General features: G+C 40.1%; 1 protein-coding gene across 1 annotated transcript in view; it reads left to right on the top strand.

Annotated features, from left to right (window-relative positions):
- The first annotated feature begins 878 nt into the window (after positions 1–878).
- ece2a (endothelin converting enzyme 2a) overlaps positions 879–19,799 on the top strand; it is a 96,494-nt gene continuing 77,573 nt past the window's right edge. Inside the window, exon 1 of the mRNA XM_026925055.3 lies at positions 879–1,349. Within this exon, the coding sequence (XP_026780856.3) occupies positions 1,190–1,349 (160 nt within the window). The 5' untranslated portion in view covers positions 879–1,189. The remainder of the gene's footprint in view (positions 1,350–19,799) is intronic.

Genomic DNA, 19,799 nt, shown 5'->3' with positions numbered 1-19,799 from the left:
CTGTTATCTCTATCAATATAATTTGTTAATCAGTATTATATCAATCAGTATCTATGCAACGGTATTAAAAAGTGACCTTAAATCACCTCATGTATTAACTTTCAGATCTTCATTTATATACTACACTGAACCATTTCTGGTGCATTTGGAAGGGTGACTTTAGGCCTGGGATCCTGCAGGGATGTTTCTGTGAGAACAAACTGGTGTGACCTTGTAGGTGGTGTTTTTAAGGTGAAGGCTAATGTTTTTGAAACATAATCTGACTGAACTCTCGCCACTGTTAAAACTAAGATAAGGGGAAAGTGAAATAATTGGGGCGAGAGGCAGGTGTGTGATTAAAAGAAAGAAGAGAAAACTCCATCCGATGAGATCATTGTTTTAGAATCGTATAAAAACATGGGCCACGATTATGTAAATCAGATGCTCTGCGGACCATCTCGGCTTTGCTGTTTGATTCAATAAAGTCTATAGATTTTTGGCATCCAGAACCCCTTGTCTTTGTAACTCTTTTTCTTCTTCTGATTTGCAGAAGTATTTGCCACGACAATATCTGTTTTTAACTTGACATGAGGAGAATAAATGAAAACTTCTCTGTCCAATCTGTTTTTGTGAAGACTCAAGACTATTTCTGAGTTACTGTCTGTAGCCTTGTAGCTAGCCTCTGATCCCATGAGCTGCCTTCAGCTGAATCATTTACACAAATGCATGTGACTGATGCGTGTCAAGGATCTGCTACATGGTTCATGTCTAGAAAACTAAAATCACTGAACGACAGATTTTTTTTTTTTCTTCTTTCCAGACATTTATTGATTCTGTAATGAAATACTTTGCCAGCTGGAGACCTGATCTAGTTTGTCCGGAAGACTTTTATTTTGAAACTTCTGGCGGTGAGGTCAAAGGGCGAGCACATGGCGCCAGCTAGAGTGCATCCTACACTACTAGTGTGGAAACTAGTACGCATCCCGTGACTAGTATTAATGATAGCGTAGTGTTTTGCCGTGCTGTTCAGTACAGTAGCATGCGGCTTTCCACGCACACTGTGAGGGATTTGAGAGGTTCATGTGGATAGTTTAGTGTGAGAGTGTGTAACACAGTACACTGATCACACTGTCGTGTTGTTGTGTAAATCTGCACTCCACATGCCTTCCTGCCATCACAAGTGTGTATCAGTAAATATAGTCTGAGCAGTATGGAGTATTTACCAGACTGTAATAAGAGATATAAAGATGTGGAGTACTGGAATGAAAGATACCAAACTGAAGAGACTTTTGAGTGGTTTGGAGACTTCACTAAATTCCGCCATCTTCTGGTCCAGCATGTGGGAAAAGAGGAAAACATCCTGATGTTGGGTATGTAGGTCCATTCCTCTAGTAATGATCTGTATAAGACTGGATTTATGCAGTGTAAACTGGGATCTAACGAGCATGCTGAACATGCAGGCTGTGTAATTAACACATGCGGACAGCAGAGGGCGCTGCTACACCAGTCTTCAAGCTTCAGTTTTATTCCACTTTACTGTCAGGTGCATGAAGAGTGCTTTAAGCATCTATATACTATATGCACACTCCTGCCCAGACACAATGCAGAAATGATAAATGAACTCTTACATAGTACAGAAAGTAGCAAACTGTAAACACTGTGCACAAAGACTGTGCAAAATCATTACCATACTCTAAACAAGTAAAAATAATAAACTCTAATCATTGTATGTAGTCAGAAACAGTGCCATAGTGGGAGATATTGCACATGCAGTACAAGAAGAGTCAGAGTCTGTTATCCGTCTGTCCATCAGTCTGAGTCCAATGCAAATGATTGTATATAATTTCTTGTCATTACTATAACTTCCAATAACTGCTATGTCCATATATGGTATAAGCTTATCTGCCGAATACTGTCGTAGTATGTTATGTTTACATTCACAGGAATTTATTATATTGTCATTCTTTTGCACTACTGTTATATCTGACACTTTCACACTAGAGCTGTGTACTGGTCGGAGCTGCACTGTCTCTTACTGTACCTATTGTCCTGTTTTAGTAGCTGTTTGCACACGTTTGCACATGCACTTTATGTAGTAATGTTTAGTCTCTTGTAGTTCTGTGTTGTTTTATGTAGCACCACGGTCCTGGAGGAACGTTGTTTCTTTTCACTGTGTACTGTACTAGGTGTATATGGTTGAAATGACAATAAAGCCACTTGAGTTGACTTGAAATGTAAATGATAAAGTGCAGTGCATGGAAGGTAGAATGTGTTGTGCTTGTGGTGGTGTTACTGGTTAGAGTGTAACAGTCTGATGGCCTGCAGGAAGAAGCTGTCACGCAGCCTGCTGGCGCGGGTTGTGATGGTGCGGGATGTGATGCCGCGGGATCTGATGCCGGGGGACGTGATTCTGTGGGATCTGATGGTGCGGGACGTGATGCTTGGGGACCTGATGGTGCGGGACGTGATGCTCGGGGACCTGATGCTGCGGGATCTGATGCTGCGGGACGTGATGGTGTGGGGTTTGATGGTGCGGGGTCTGATGGTGCGGGATCTGATGGTGTGGGGTTTGATGGTGCGGGATGTGATGGTGCGGGGTCTGATGGTGCGGGACGTGATGGTGCGGGGTCTGATGGTGCGGGACATGATGGTGCGGGACGTGATGGTGCGGGGTCTGATGGTGCGGGACGTGATGGTGCGGGGTCTGATGGTGCGGGGTCTGATGGTGCGGGACGTGATGGTGCGGGGTCTGATGGTGCGGGACGTGATGCTGCGTGATGTGATGCCGCGGGATGTGATGCTGCGATAGCATCTGCCTGATGCTAGCCGCGAGAGCAGTCCATGGATCTGGTGGCTGGAGTCTCTAATGATCCTCCGTGCTTTCCTCACACACCGCCTGGTGTAGATGTCCTGGAGGGAAGGAAGCTCACCTCCGATGATATGCTGGGCTGCCCGCACCACTCTGTGCAGAGCTTTGCGGTTGAGGGCGGTGCGGTTCCTATACCAGGCGGTGATGCAACCAGTCAGGATGCTCTCCACGGTGCATTTTGAATCAATCCTTAACAGTAACGGTCAGGAAAGCATAGAAATAAATCGAGGATTATTATATCCACCAGATCCAGAAGAAAAGGGTCTGAGATGTACTGTTGATCCAGTTCAGTTTGTGCAGTAATAAATTATAAGCAAACATTATTTACATTCAGGAAAACGGAGTGAAACAGTTTTCTGGTTATTTTTTTCTGGTTTACAAATAAACAAAAAGTACTCTCAAGTTCTGCCAAAGTCATGGCACAGTACTGGGCAAAGGGATGCACCAATATTTAAAAAAGCTCTGACACGATACCAGTAACAGATCTCTGATTATTGGCCAGTTGCTAAAATCTGTTTCTGTCTTTCAGGTAGTGATAAGAAAAAGCTAGAAATATTGAACTCTACTAAGCTTTTTGACTTAAAAGGAGAAAACTGTCAGCTTGTATAAAAAATACATCAACGTTCCTAAAATATATCTAATTCGATCTGATATTGATATAGACATTCAGATCACTTTGGAACTTCCTACCTGTATTGTCATTTACAGTACTGTGCGAAAGTGTTAGGCACCCTATTTTTTTAGTACAAACTTTGTTATAGATTTTTATTTTGTGACTTCTACATTACTGATTCAGTACAAAAACAGTTTAGATTTCCAAACATTAGTTTTCCAGCACAAAATTAAATGATACAGAAAAAATGTTTGGATGTCAGTAAAGAAAGCAGCAGATTACATAAGAGACACTTTTCAGACAAAAAACATAATGAAGGCTGCTGGGTTTTGCTGCAAAAATAAGAAGCGAGTGTGACAGTCAAAGTCTCCAGAAGAACTGTGACTGGTTCTGCAAGATGCTCAGTAAAACTTACAGCTCATTTCCTTATAAAACTGCACACATTGTACCTGAGACTAGTATTTTTTTTTTTTTAAAGCGAAGGATCGTCCCACCAAATATTGACCTTGTTTTATTTATTACTGTTTACTGCTCTTTATAGTATTTATTAAATGTAGAAACATTTAGTTTCATTAGTTTTGAAGGCATCTTTGCTCTACAGCATTTCTTTGCATGTGCCTAAGACTTTTGCACAGTACTGTATACCACAGTGCTAGTGAATTCTCAAACCTGGTTGGTCAGAAGTTGTTGATTAATTTTCTATAATAGCAGCTCTGAAAGTAGTGCCAGCTTCGGCGTGGGAACTCTCGGTTGGGTCACATCACGCCATTATTTTCCTATCACTATGAAATATTACTATTACTATGAAATATTACTTCTTTCAATGCTGATATTAGTAGTTTTGATTTCGAGTCATGTCAATCCACTGCACTTCACTCACCTCATGAATGGAAAGTGGATTCAAATGTTCTTAGACTCGGCAAATAAAAACTGTGCATTCTGCATTTGTCTGGTGTCACTGACTCGTTAGGAACAGCAGTTGATTTTAGCATATGTTAGCTGTAGCTAGATGAAACTCAAAATGTTTTGAAATTCAAACAAACAGAGCCCCTTTCTGAAATTATAGGAAAATGGTTGACAAGCAAGTGCCTCCTTTTCTGAGTAGTTGCATGTTGGTGGTCAGCATTTGTTTTTTCTGCTGCGTAAAGAGCCTGGAGCACATCGGTTTTATCTCTGAACATGCTCTTGACGGCTAAGGGAATGTGAAAAAAATCTCATTAAAGGTTAAAGATCGAATGCGTGGGATAATGAATTATGTAGTAGTATTAATTTTGAGAACTGTTCGGTGATTTCGGCTGCAGTTCTGCAGTAGTTGCAGTAGGTCATCATCCACCTCGTGGAGATCTACAACCCTATTTCAGTTCCAGCTCAGTTCTAACACCCCTGATCTGAGAGATTAGAGATGTGGGGCTGGAGGACACTGGGTTAAGATTAAGATTTGCTGCAACTCTCAACATTTAAGGCTCGTCTTAAACCTCCATCAGGTAATTTTGATGCATTAAACCAAGTCTAGGGGGCAGTGTTTGTCTGACTGCATCCCATTGCAGGTGTAGTGAAATCTGTGTATTCACCCTCACAGCGTTCTTCTGTATTTGTATAGAGTGTGAATAAAAGGCATGGTGTCGTGTTGCCTTTTCCCTGTGCTTCAGTGCAACATCATCATCTCTTCAGACAGCTTGTTCTGTCTCACAGCATTCACAGCTCCCTAAGGTCATAAACAGCATTGAGATTTTCCTATGATGTCCTGTTGTTGTCTTGTGTCATGTTGCCAAACATGGCAAAAATAGCAGCAGTTAGTGGAAAATGTGTGTATAACAACATCCTCTGCTTATGAGTCCTTACCCTAATTTCACACTAGCAAGCGACTCAGTAACAGGTGACCATTCATTTTGTATGCACCTGTCGTGCACGTCACGGAGCCATGATTTGAGTGACAAGTGACAATTGAGCTGAGATTTTCTTAATTTATTCAAATTGGGTATGATGCAATAAATCGACAAGTCCGAATGTGGTTTCTTCTTATCCTGTCACATACAACCTCTCATTAAACATGTAAAGAGACACTACATAGAAGTATAAAGTTTAGAAGGAAGTAGCAGAGATCGTTGGTGCCTCTGGTAAGTGAACGTAATTAACTTGCTTTGCTAATCTGCCTACAAAGCACATAACATCTAAACCTCATAACCAATTTTCATACTGATTAGTGGATTATTTAATTTGGGTTTAACTAGTTAGATTTAGAAGCATGTACATTTTGGTTGCTAGAATCACTACATACCCACGAACTGGAAAAACGACTAATGTGAATGTAGGGTTAGACAATCATATGTGTCCTGTGTAACGTTAACATTTAGTTTTATACTACAATGATTTCAAAGTGTGTTCCAGGTTTAATGTTGTTATTTTGTAGTGATTTGCTAGTACTTAAAAGATTATGAGGTAATAACAGAACACATTAGGCCTTATTGAAACACCACTACTACGTGGTGCAACCACAGGGCTTTAATAAACATATAATGCATATTAAGTTTTTGATAGATTTGTCAAAGTTAAATGTTATTTGTGTACTGCCATGTTTTCCATTTTTGAATGCATGCTGGCCCTAAAGGCTTTTGTAGCATACCTGAAATACCATGTTGTTGTTGTTGTTGTTCCTCTTTCGGCTGCTCCCGTTAGGGGTCACCACAGCGGATCACTGGTCCGTGTATTTGATTTGGCACAGTTTTACGCCAGATGCCCTTCCTGACGCAACCCTCCCCAGTTTTATCCGGGCTTGGGACTGGCACTGAGAGTGTACTTTTGCACACAACCCCAGGGTTGGTTCCTTGCCCAGGAATTGAACCCGGGCCACAGCGGTGAGAGCACTGTGGCCTAACCACTAGTCCTCCAGGACCCAAACCAGAAAGTATAGTCATAATGAAAAGTTGTAATTTTCTCATTACAGAATCTTAAGTGGTGTTTTGGTGTTTGACGACATGATGCCACAGGATCTGATGCTACGATAATGTTTGACAATCTCGTATTTGTCAGGCTGGAGTTTTAGCTGTTGTGCAGCCTGGGCTTTAGCTCAAGGCCTACTCCTTATCGTATCATCTGATCATATGAGAACTTAGAGAGCATTAATACCACTCAGCACTTGGGAGCTATATAGAGAGATACTTGTTGTAGAATAGGATGTAGCCATTGCTTCAATTTGTCTTCTGGATCTCTGGATGACCCAAGGCAGTTGTGTGATATAGGAAATTCAGTGTGTGCACACATTAGGAGGAGTATTTGTCAGGCTGCACATGCTCACCTGCAGTAAAATATGCATTGGTCAGTGTACATATGAAAAAATAGCTTGTTTTCCAATCTCTTCTACCCACTCAGTATTTCTGCACTCACATAAAATCTCCCACCTCCAAACCTACGCACAGATTCAGTCCTATACACACACGCTCCACAGCTGTGCTCTCTGTGCCCACATTGAGCTGCAGTGGGAGAGGGGAGCTCTCCTTAACACATGCGCCTCCAGTGTACCCAGCCAACACACTTTTTGTGGAGGGAACGAGGGAGGAATACAAATCGTGAATTGTGAGGGGAAACGAGTGAGCAGGCAGTAGGAGGACTGACAGTAGGAGAGACATGGAGAAGATGAGAGAAAGGGAGAGCCTTCCACTGTGCCATTAGTGTCTCCCAGCAAGAATGCAGAGATGAGAATTGGAAATCAGCCTTAGACAGCTACATTAATATTACACACAGTCATCAGGGAGATAACAGAGGGAAATGGAAAAGAAATGAAAGCGAGAGTGAAATAAAAGAAATTAGAAGAAGTAGAAAATAGAGGGAAGTGGGAGCTGCTGCTGTTATTCATCACTTTTCAGACAGGAATTTCACCTTTGCCTGTAAACTTTTTAGCTGCTTTAAAATAATCAATTCTTAAAATTTTATTACAACAGCAGATTTATATACAGTACCAATATCAGTTTAACCCCACATGCAATAACACTGTTAGAGCTTAACGTTAAGCCACGGTTTGTCAGTTTCCACTACATCATGAGTACATATGACATATGAATGCTGTTCATTGATTATAGTTCGGCATTCAACACAATCATCCCTGCTTAGCTCATCACCAAGCTTAATGCTTTAGGACCGGACACCCAACTGTGCAACTGGATACTGGACTTTCTGAATGGCAGACCCCAGGATGTGAAAATTGGCAGCTCCATGCTGACTCTGAACACAGGGACCCCACAAGGATGCGTGCTCAGCCCCCTTCTGTACTCCTGTTTCACGCACAACTGTGTCACCAAGCACAGCTCAAACACCTTCCTGAAATTTGCTGATGACGCTGCTATCCTAGGCCTCATCACCAGTGGAGACGAGACGGCCTACACGGATGAGATTAGAACACTGTCAAAGTGTGACAATAATGTCTGTCTCTGTGGAAACAAAAATAAGGAGATGATTGTGGATTTTAGGAACATGCAGGAAGGCAAGCATGCTTCTTTATACATCAACAGTGCTGCTGTGGATAGAGTCACCAACTTCAAGTCCCTAGGTGTGCACCTCACCGACGATCTTACTTGGACTTGCCAGGTCTGCCTGCCAGAGACTTTACTTCCTAAGGAGGCTCAAGACACTTGGTCTGCCCTGTAACATCCTGACAAGCTTCTACCACTGCACCGTTGAGAGCATTCTGAGTGGCTGTGTTACTGTCTGGTTTGGCAGCTGCACTGTCACCAGTTGCAAGGTGCCACTGTGAGTGGTAAAGGCATCTGAGTGAATCACAGGCAGCAAACTTAGAGGACATCTACCAGACACGCTGCCTGAGGAAGGCTCACAATATTACAGTGGATTGTAGTCATCCAGCTCACATCCTGTTCATCAAGCTACTGTCTGGCAGGCGCTTTGAAGCTTACAGTCATAGACGAACAGGCTGAGGAAGAGTTTTTAATGCAGGCCAAATAAGACTACTAAATAACTGCATGTCACTTTAAGCATGAGAAATGTCACCTTAAGCACATTACTCACTTTACTTTTATAGGAAATCTACTACTGGGTCACATTATTCTCTCCTGCTTGTCTGACTGTACATATTCAGTTATTCTCTGCTGCTCTTTAAGTAAATATTGCGCCCAACTTTATTCCAATATTGTATCCTATTTTTTTTCCATTTGTATTTATTGAAGTTACTGTCTACTCACTTCTCTTAAAGAAGGTTTGTGTGTTCTTTCCTGTTGTAACTGTGCCTTAGCGAGTTTACAGAACCTCAACACAAGCAATTCAGTGTACAGTTGTCTCTGGCATACTGTGCAGATGACTTAATGAAATGACTTTGACTTTGGACTGGAAGTCAGGGAATTTTTCCTTTAAGTTATCACCCATTTGTAATTTCAGGTTTCAAGTTTTATTTGTCACATACAAGGAGCTATACACAGTATATTGAAATGCTCGGTAGCAAGTTCCAGAGCTGTACTTACAGACAGTGACAATAACAGTAATAACAACAACCAATCATGGGAGTCGGGAGTCGCACGGTACAGTATATAAAGAGCCGTATAAATAGACTATGCAATATAGAGAAGTCTGTGCATGCATTGTCTTGCCATGCAAGCATAGTCTTCTGGTCAGTTGTTTGGGGGCCAGTAAAAGTTTATCAAAGCACATTTTTGTAGCTTGCTTTCATTAATACTTCAGTCAGCGGTATTTGTAAATGAAGCTCTAAATCTGTATAATTTGTCCCTTCAGAGCAAGGTGTCAGCACAAAACATGGAAGTGCCGCATGTACTGCATGATGGCAGATTTATACCTCAAAACCTTAGAAAAAGCGCAAATAACCAGAATGACTTTTTACTGTATTGTTGTTATAATAATTATCATTTCTGTTATAAGTGGGTTTTGAATAAACAGGTTTGAGTGCAGGGAGATAAATTTCTTAATTACAATCGTTAAAATCTTTATGTGGTAATCATACATATGCTACAGATGCAGTGAATAGAGATTAACCCTCAGCTGCTCAGATACAGTGGATATAAAGTCTACACACCCCTCTTAAAATTGCTGGTTTTTATGTAAAAAATGAAACCAAAATAAATCATATCAGATCTTTTTCCACCTTTAATGTGATTACAGCAACCAACAAAGTTCAAGTGAAAAACAAATGGAAGTTTCGGGGTGCTCAGAAATAACCAATCACATTCAAACTCATGTTCAAAAGTAAGTATCATACACCTGTCATCAATGAAGTGATTGTGATTAACGCCAAATAAAGTTCAGCTCTTTCTGTAGGATTTTCTTGATATCTTCTTGGTTTCATCTGATTGCTGACACCGTGGTCCACGAAGAGCTTAAAGCATGTACAGGATCTCATTATCAAAAAGTACTGATGAGGAAAGGGGGTCCAAAAGAATTTCCAAAATATTAGATGTACCATGGAAAACCATGGAGACCATCATCAACAAGTGGGGCACCACAGTGGCATAACTAGTAACTGACTCCAAAATTGACTAAAGGTCTAGACAACAAATTATCACGAGACTTATGGCAACATTAAAGGAGTTGCAGGAATATCTGGCAAGTACCTGTCACTTCCCTCATGTGACAACAGTCTTCACATGGCTGGGCTATGGGGTAGGATGACTAGATAGGATAGCTAGATTTTTTTCTCATGAAAAAGAAAACATCCAAGCCTGCCTAAATCACCCCAAACTATGTGGTAAAATGTGTTGTGGTCTGATGAGACCAAAGTATAACATTTTGGCCTTAATTCTAAAAGATATCTGGGGTGCAGAAATAAGACAGCTTATCACCCAAACAACACCACACCCACAGTGAAGCATGGTGGTGTCAGCATCATGCTATGCGGCTGCTTCTCTTCAGCTGGGACTGTGGCTCTAGTCACATGGATAGCTCATGAATCATGGATAGCTCCAAATACCAATCTGCTTTGGCACAAAACCTCTGTTAGGCAGCTGAACATGAAAAAAATATCACCTTTCACTATGATAATGACCCAAAGCACAAACCCAGATCATCAAATTTGTATTATAAGCAAAATGTGCTTTTACAAAGTAATAGTTAAGGTGTGTGCACACTTATGCAACCAGCTAATTGTAAGTTTTTTCTTTTTTTCCCCTCAAAAACGTCTACTTGTTTTTGTCTTGAATTTCGTTGGTTGCTATAAGACATTGAAGGTGGAAAATGATAGGACATGATTTATCTTAGTTTCATTTTTACCATTTTTCGTTTTTATATCCACTGTATATGTCTGTATTATATCCTACCTTATTTGTTAATATAGCTTTTTATTAAAAATGTGAAGAAGTGCAAATGCACTGTAATTCACTGTTATTGAGCAGCGATAAAACACACCTTGTATTAGTCCTGGGACGTTATTGAGTTGCAGAATGTGTCTGCTATGTGAGTTCAGAGGCTGGTACTGTCAGCAGATCCACCTGCAATATGTGTATTTTTGCACGAATAATTACAGATGTGCTGGATAGGTCAATTAGTCAAGCAAATCCTCCAACGTTAGCAGGAAAATTTTCTATATATAATAAATGTACTCAATGCCATTACTCCAGAGTAGGCACAAATACTCCTATCTCTTACTTCAAAACTACTGACTGAATTGTCCACAGTGATTTTTTTTTGTAAACTGGCACTGAAGCCATTTTTATCCTGAAAAATTACTAGGAACACAAAAGTCCAGCTTTTAACCATAATATGGACATATTTTCTTGTCAACCAAGATCTCCTACTTTGCCAAAGACTGTCTGACTAATTGCAGCAATGAAACCAACTGTGCCAAACAAGAATATTTTATCCAGTGTTACCTACTGGAATTGTTAGGAGATTAGCCTTAACACCTAGCTGAATAGCTAATATTAGCTAATATTGCTGCTGTTCATACTGTAACTGTTCATGTTGACATTATTTTTTTCAAACTAGAGCTGAGTTTTGCTCAATCTGAAAACAACTATTGGTGTATACATGAGTTAGCATATTAGCTTTCAAGCTACCAGAGAAGGTAAGCTCTATGAGCCCTACCTTCTATGCACTTCTCTTCTCAGCATGTTTCTTAACACTGAAATGTCTGTGGTGCATGTGGAGTTTTTGAATACAAGCTGTTCATGTTATGTTGCACTTCATGACATCTAGTACAGAATGTTCCTGAGTGACTAAGTTAGTAAGGGACTTACTAACAGTGATTCCAGCATCATCTATTGCTTTAAGCAACTGTTGCCTGGGGAACGTGTGATCTTAGTGATGATGTAATGTTCCACAAATGACCCAATTTGACATTGTTGTTATGGGTGTTTTGTCCCCATAGGCTTCCCTTCTCATCGAGAAGTAATGAGATCCTTTTTCTCTTTCTCTGTCCTTTGCACTCCATTCATTCATGAAAAATGTATAACTCAGTAGGGAGCAATTCACAGGGTCTGCTGCAGCCCAAGGCTCTGTATTTCTGACTCTTTGGAGTGTGTAGTACGTAGGGAGTTAGCTGGGTACACACACACTCACTCTCTTGTATGTTCTCTAGGTCTCTGTTTCTATCATTCTATTACTCCTCAGTCTGTGGAGTAAATGGAAGCAGCTACGTACGTCACAGCGACAGTAGTGGGATTGGTTACGTTACTGATGATGCTTGGTTACCCCCCAGAGACAGCATATTGACATCACTGTCTTACCTCACCCGTCACTGTTGATCCACTGCTGCTACTACTACTACAACACAAAACAGATGTGGTGTTGAAATTTAAACTATGCACTTTCCGTAATCGTCCAGTATCAAACGTTACAGTTTTATGGTGTTTGGTACCTTTGTACCTAATGGTACTCTGGGGCAGGGTTAGCGGCACTGTCTGTTGCTTATTTGTTACATTAAGTTAAATGGTATGTGACACTATATGCACACATATGTAAACACCTAACCATCATGTTCATGTCTTCATGGACCTCGCTTTGTGCACAGGGGCATTGTCATGCCGGAAAAGGTTTTGGCCTCTCAGTTCTAGTGAAGGGAAATCTTAAAGCTACAGCATACAAAGACATTCTAGACAATTGTGAAGTTGTGAATCACTTGTGAATTGTGAATCACTTCACTTCATTTCACTTCACTTCACTTCAATTGTGTCCTGTCAACTTTGTGGCAACAGTTTCGGGAAGACCCACATGTGTGATGGACAGATGTCCACATACTTTTGGCCATATAGTGTATGGTGTATGTAATACACCTAAATTCTGACATATAATGATCATACCAGTCTGACCTATTAAGAAAAATTTGTTCAGAGGTTTTCAAATTCTTGGTTGCAAATCATGACTGTGGCAAAGCCCATCAATCCCTGTTGTTCCATTCAATGGTAAGTGAAGTTAACACAAGGAATGGCAGTCCTGTGTGAGCAAGAAGTTTCTTAATGTCGAAATTCCTAAATGCTTTTAGAACAGAGAAAAGAAAAACAAAACAAGAAGTCTGAGAAAGAGAAGAAACAATTCAAGAAAGGTAGGTTTATATTTATTTTGGACTTTTTTTGGCTGCTCAGTTAGCTACTTGGTTAGCTAGTGGAAAATTAGCAACATTAGCAACAAATGAAATTAAACGAAGCATGACAGGGTCCGTGCAGAGGAAACAGATGAATTCTGCCCTGAAAGTTTTAGTAAATGAAAATGAACTCAAAGGTCACGTTACTGTAAGGACGTTATAGCCGGCCAATTGGTGTTTTGTCATAAATATCGCAGACTTCCCTTGTTGCAACAGGTTTGGTAGCAAACATGAGTGAAAATATTCATTAGCATATTTCAGCGTAACAGACAATAGTGGTTATGTATTTGAACTTTATCTATAATTACATTAAAAATATTACATGGTTGTGAGGAAAAAGAGCTGCACAGTGGCACAGTGCGGAGCGTCACAGCCCCAGGGTGTATTGCTGCTTCGTGTCCAGTGTTTGTTTTTCAACACGGAATATATGATTTGTTCATAGAACTTGAGGCACATAAGTCAAACCATAGTTTTTCTGGAGCTGTGTGTAATTCTGTGTGTCTGTTATCCTCTTTGGGCATACAAATTTTATAAAATTTAAATTCACTAAAATTAATGATATTATGTATTGATGTATTGATCTCCTGTAGCTGTGTTTTTGTGTGTGTGTGTTTACATACAGTATAGAAGTCAAATACCATTATTCTGTTTAATGATTTATATTTCTCAGGTGAAACAAGATCAGTTAGTAGTCGAGATCCTCCTCAGGCACGTTGAGTGTGTGAAGCCTCGGTGGTAACAGCATTGAGTTGCGTGTCCTCAGATGTTTTTTTCCGCACAGTCAGAGGACAAATTTACATTCATTACCCTTAGTGCTGACAGTGTGGAAAGAGTTTTTGTGTGTGTGTGTGTGTTTGTGTGTGTGTGCGCGTATGCGCGTATAAGAGGCTGCAGCTGGCTTTTGATGCTTCTTCCCCTCACGTTTCTAGATCTCACACTTTCTCTTTTCTTCATATCCTCTCTCATTCCTCTCTCTTTTCCCCCTTTTGCTCTCTTCATTCAAAACACACCTTATTAATTGTATCTTACATTTACATTTATAGCATTTGGTAGACGCCTTTATCTCATTTATACAACTGAGCAGTTGAGGGTTAAGGGCCTTGCTCATGGGCCAGCTAGCGGTACGCAACGGGCCATACTCTGGGCCTCAGCAACTTAAGTCCAAAAGTTAGGTCAAAATTTACACAGGGTAAGTTGAGCGTATTCATAGATGGGTTACAAAACTCCTTAAGTAGATTTTCTGGGTTGGCCATTCAGATCATGCAAATTACTTAAATGTAGGCCAAACGTCTGAGGCTGCCAGATTTTTCTTGACTAGCACTGTCAGAGACGGGGTTTTTCAGTAGTGTCTAGACCACTGCTTTTATACGGAAACACTTGGTCCAACACATCCTGTTATCATTTTATTTTTTGTGTGCCAGTGGTTAGTTGTGTGCACCACATAATGTATCGATTGTATACTAAATCAAGGTTATGAAGTCATTATGTATGTGCATACTGTAGGCTGTTTTATCCCATGTTTAATTTCCTATATTGAGTTGTTGAATTAATAAAATAATACATTTACTGTATTAGGCAGACGCCCTTATGCAGAGCGACTTACAATTATCTCATTTATACAACTGAGCAGTTGAGGGTTAAGGGCCTTGCTCAGGGGCCCAGCGGTGGCAGCTTGGCGGTGCTGGGATTTGAACTCTCAAACTTCCGAGCAGCAGTCTTAACCACTGAGCTACCACTTCCCAAATTTTACTAATACCAACCTTTTTGTTAATTGTGTGCTCTTTCATAAACAAAATGTTCCCATGGTTTAAAACATAAGCAGACCAAACATGTATCTGCTACATGTGCAGGTCCTCTCTCAAGCCAATATTGTGCAAGAAAAATGGGCTGAAGTCCATGTTCAGAATCATGGGAAACTCTGTTTTAGGCAAACTAATGATTACAGACCAGTAGCCCTCACCTGTGTTATCATGAAGACTTTTGAAAGACTCGTGAGCTCCAGTATTCAGGATCTTCTGAATCCATTGCAGTTTGCCTAGCGAAGCAACCGATCTGTAGATGATGCTGTTAATATCGGGCTTCACTTCGTATTAAAGCAACTAGACGCTCCAAACACACATGCCAGGATTCTCTTTGTAGATTTATGCTCAGCCTTCAATACCATTGTCCCTGAGCTCCTACAAGAGAAACCCATCACTCTGCAAGTACCTGGCTTCATCTGTACATGGATCACAAACTTCCTTTCTGACAGGAAGCAATTTGTGGGAATCGGTCAGAACATTTCTGAACCCCGGTCACTCAACACTGGAGCACCACAAGGTTGTGTCCTCTTACCCCTCTTATATTCACACTACACAAATGACTGTGTTTGCAGTGATGCATCTGTGACGTTGAGCAAATTTGCTTATGACATTACTGTGATTGGTCTCGTCACCAACAGTGATGAATCAAAGTACCACCAGGAGGTTCAACAACTAGCCTCCTGGTGTAGCCAGAACAACCTCGAGCTCAACGCTCTTATATCCACAGAGATGCACATCGACTTCAGGAAACGCACATCTTCCCCTCCCCACTCATTCTTAATAATTCATCAGTGAGCGCTGTCACTTCGTTTAAATGTCTGGGAACTATGATCACACGGGATCTCAAATGGGAGATGCATACATCATCCATCAACAAAAAAGCTCAACAAAGGATGTATGTCTTAGGGCAGTTCCATCTGCCCCATCTATTGCTGCAATTCTAAGCATCTTTACGTCTGCCATCACTATCTGGTTTGGTACAGCCTCCTCCAGAGAAAAGAGGAAGCTGCAATGGACTATCAAGACCGCTGAGAAAATCATCGGCTGCAGTCTGTCACCACTTGAAGACCTGTACATCTCCAGGACAAAGAGGCGAGCAGGAAAAATCATCAGTGACACCTCCCACCCTGCTAATTACCCATTCCAAAAACTACCATCTGGAAAGCGATTCCGCTCCGTGATAACAAAAACTGCACGCCATTGAAACAGCTTCTTTCCACTGGCAATGTCTGTTATTAACCAGGCTGGCTAGGCAGCATTCAGTAATCACTACAAGTCCTGCCAGTAACAAGCAATCTTGCACTAAATGTTTATAAAGAATTATTGCATTCCTGGCTCCTGCACTAGATACTAGCATTATTATTGCTTTATTTGTTTTTCAATTGTTTTTAATTATTTTACTATACTGTATATATAATATATATTTTATTATACTATTATCTTGAATATTATTAATAAATCACACTATTTATTAAAAATATTATTTATCAATATTGTAATTACTATATATCATTGCCATTATTTATTATATATCACAACTGTTCCACTATTTCTACCTCCACTGTAATGTAAATTACAACTGAGCCTACCATTTCTGCTTATGGTGTAATATTTGTATATTGGGTGCAATATTTGTATATTAGGATGGCAAGTGTGTTGTGTTATCTGGGATGCTTGTGGTGAACGTATCGTGTTGTGACCAAGCACTTAAATTCCTAATACATGTAAATGCATATGGCGAATAAAATGATTCTGATTCTAATGCTTGCATAACTTTCTGAAAAGCGCATAAGTCCATATTTACGTCTGAGGTCTGAATACCAGTGTGTGCGTTTTCAGTATTAAATCCTCACTATGTACGCATAACTCAACTCCGAATATGGTGTGATGAATGTGACCATAAAGGAGCTGTCTTGTTTTGATTCAGGTATCTGAAGTTGTATAGATAGCAGTATAATCAGTAATTTAATGTAATGTAAAAGTGTTTTTGCTGTTGATTTGAAAGGTTACATGATGCGGCTAAATGGTTTTGTTCCCAAATTGGCAGAATAATTGTGATTATGTAATTGTGATTTCTGTATTAGCAGTTTTAGCAGGTATTTTGAAACCCTAACTCCTTCTTTGTTTTTGTTTTTCCTTTTTTCCTGTAGATGCCTCTCTTACTCAACATCAGCTTCTGTATCTCCTTATATCTCTATATATCTGTATCTCACTCTTTCTACGTCTTTTTCTGCAGTGCAGAATAGTGGATATTGTGATAGATGTGAGTTAATGAATGGATAAACAGATGAACAATGACTTGGTGCATGAGTAAAACAGATAAACCCTGCACCATTTAACATGAGAGTATATGAATAGACTTACATTGTTCATAAAGTGTGATACTACAAAGAGCATTTTTTTCAGAGCTCAGATCCCCTCGCAGCGTAACACACTGCAGTCGTAGCGCTGAGTGCAGATGCGTCATGTCAGGCAGGAGTACAGCCACACACTTTATGAATGAACAAGTGAATGAACGTGAGAGGAAGACAGCTTGAGGATGAATGAGTGGGCTGCCCAGAAGAGTTTGTGTACTGAGAGTGTATGAGTGTGTTTTTTGCAGTTTCCATGGCATCAGCCCTGCCCACCCTGTTGCTTTGTTCACTTTCCTCTCCTCTTCTCATCTGATTGGTTGAGTGGAGAGAGTGCAGAGGATGCTGCAGTCTTTCGGGGTTATCCTCCCTCTCTCTCACTCACTCTCACACATTCACAAATCCCCATCATCTCTGCTGTGCTGTGGTTTGTGAATGAGCGTTAGTGTGTGTTTGCCTCTGTACCTGCGCATGAAGTTGTTTACATTTATCCTCTGTCAATCTTTTTTATTTGGGTTTATGAATGAATGATATAGTTAATTTAAGGGTGTGTGTGTGTGTGTGCGTGTGTGTGTTTGAGAGACAGAGAGACAGAGACAGAGAGAGTGAGCAAGAGAGTTATCGCATTTTCAGCCGCAGTCCCCTGCCCATTTTAAACTCATAAGTATGCAGGTCAGGGAGGCCACCCTCCCTTCTTTCTCTCTTGTATGTTCTCTTTTTTCTGTCCTCCTCTTTCTCTACTGTATAAAGCATTAAAAAAAGCTGCTGTAAACCTGATAGATTTAGATAACAAAAGTCTCCACCCCCTTCCTTCAATCCCATGTCCTCTGTCCAAATCTCTTTTATAAGCTACATCCAAGCAGGGTTTTCCCTGGGTTTTCTTAGGTGCTGTCTGGGTTCCAGGGGGTCATGATGGTTGGGGGGGGGTTTGAAATTATTCGAAGAAATTTTTACGTTATTTTTTTTCATGTTGTTTTTGACCATTATCTTTACGATATTTGTGAAAGAAAGCAGGCAACACTTATTGTACTTATAGTCAAAAGTCTATTCATTTCACCAAATATTATGTTTGAGATTTAATGAAAATATATGTGGATTACCTTAACTTGTACACCTAGGAAGAACAAACATGTTGAAAGGAGATGGACAGAATTTCTTGATTTATTTCAACTGCTGTGTTCACATGTAACATTTTTTTTGAAGCAGTCAGCACCTGTTTTACATAATAATCCTATGCAGTAGACCGTGTTGTTAAAAATGCCGTGAGCTTCTTTTGGGACGCTTTCAATTGCATTTTGGAGCAGTGTTTTTTTTTTTTTAATAATAAAAAAACAATTTGACCAGCGGTTTTCATCAGAAAAAGATGTTACGTGTGAATGCATCCTAACATTGTTTAGCTACCAAGCCAGGTTAATGTTAGTTCAGTTCAACCTGTTGCCAGCTTATCTGTTTTTTCTTTTTTTTTTTTTTTGGTCAGCGCATAGAAGTCTCACCACTGTTTTTACATTTATTCTGATATGTTGATATCAGAATAAACAGTTTTGGACATTTTGTGTTAAGTGTTGTAGCTAACTATTTTGCATCATGCAATTATAAAGATATGGTGTGAGAAGTTCACAGATTACACTCGAAAGCTGCCAAGGGAGTAGAAGTCGATACATTGCGACACAAATAATATATAATAAAATGACTGGCGGGTGTTATGCTTCAGCATAAATATTAGATAATATTTAATATTTAATTGTGCTCATTCAGCCACAAGAGCATTAGTAAGGTAAGGCACTGATGTCGGGTGAGGAGGCCTGGCATGCAGTCAGTGTTCCAATTCATCCCAAAGGTGTTAAGTGGGGTTAAGGTCAGAGCTCTGCGCAGGCCACTCAAGTTCTTCCAGATCAACCCTGACAAACCATGTCCGTGTTTCATGGAGCTCACTTTGTGTTAATGCTACAGCATACAAAGACATTCTAGACAATCATGTGCCTCCAACTTTGTGTCATGGTTAGGTGTCCACATACTTTATATTGTATATTGTGTTTTTAAACAGCAATAACAAAATAACAAAAATGAAAGGAAACACTATTTATGCATTATTTTGATACTGAAGGCTAAGATCAAATCATAAATGGAGTACTTCACCAAATCAGTCACCAAATAATGTAATACTTGCATCGCCATAGTTAGTGACTACAGTACAATGGCGATGCAAGTATTACATTATTCAAGAATGCAAGAATAAACAGCTCAGTGGCTTCAATACATATTAGTATTCACATTTAATTAATGTTAGTGACTAAGTTCCTAATATGTGAAGAGTTGGATTATGTTCATTAAATAAAACTGTATTGAGGGATTTTTTTTTTTTTTTTCTAAGTTTAAGGGGTCCTTGGCTGCAAAAGTTTGAGAACCCCTGATAGGGCCTGCTGTTGTGGGTAATTGAGATTCCAAAGGGTGATTTACTCAAGGTCAAGCCTTAATCTGTGCCTGGAAAATGGCCCAACACAATCTACTAGAGAAGGAGAGGAAGAATGATGAGGCAAGATACTTGGACTGGAGGTTGAGAGAGAGCAGAGTATTGGAGTGAATGTGAATTTATTTGTAAATGGTGGTGGTTTTATTACTGTGATGGTGTGTTTTCAATTCAAGCACAGTGGCAATG

This window comes from Pangasianodon hypophthalmus, chromosome 21, assembly GCF_027358585.1.
Source record: "Pangasianodon hypophthalmus isolate fPanHyp1 chromosome 21, fPanHyp1.pri, whole genome shotgun sequence".
Lineage (NCBI taxonomy): Eukaryota > Metazoa > Chordata > Actinopteri > Siluriformes > Pangasiidae > Pangasianodon > Pangasianodon hypophthalmus.
This window is presented reverse-complemented; position numbering and strand designations above follow the sequence as displayed.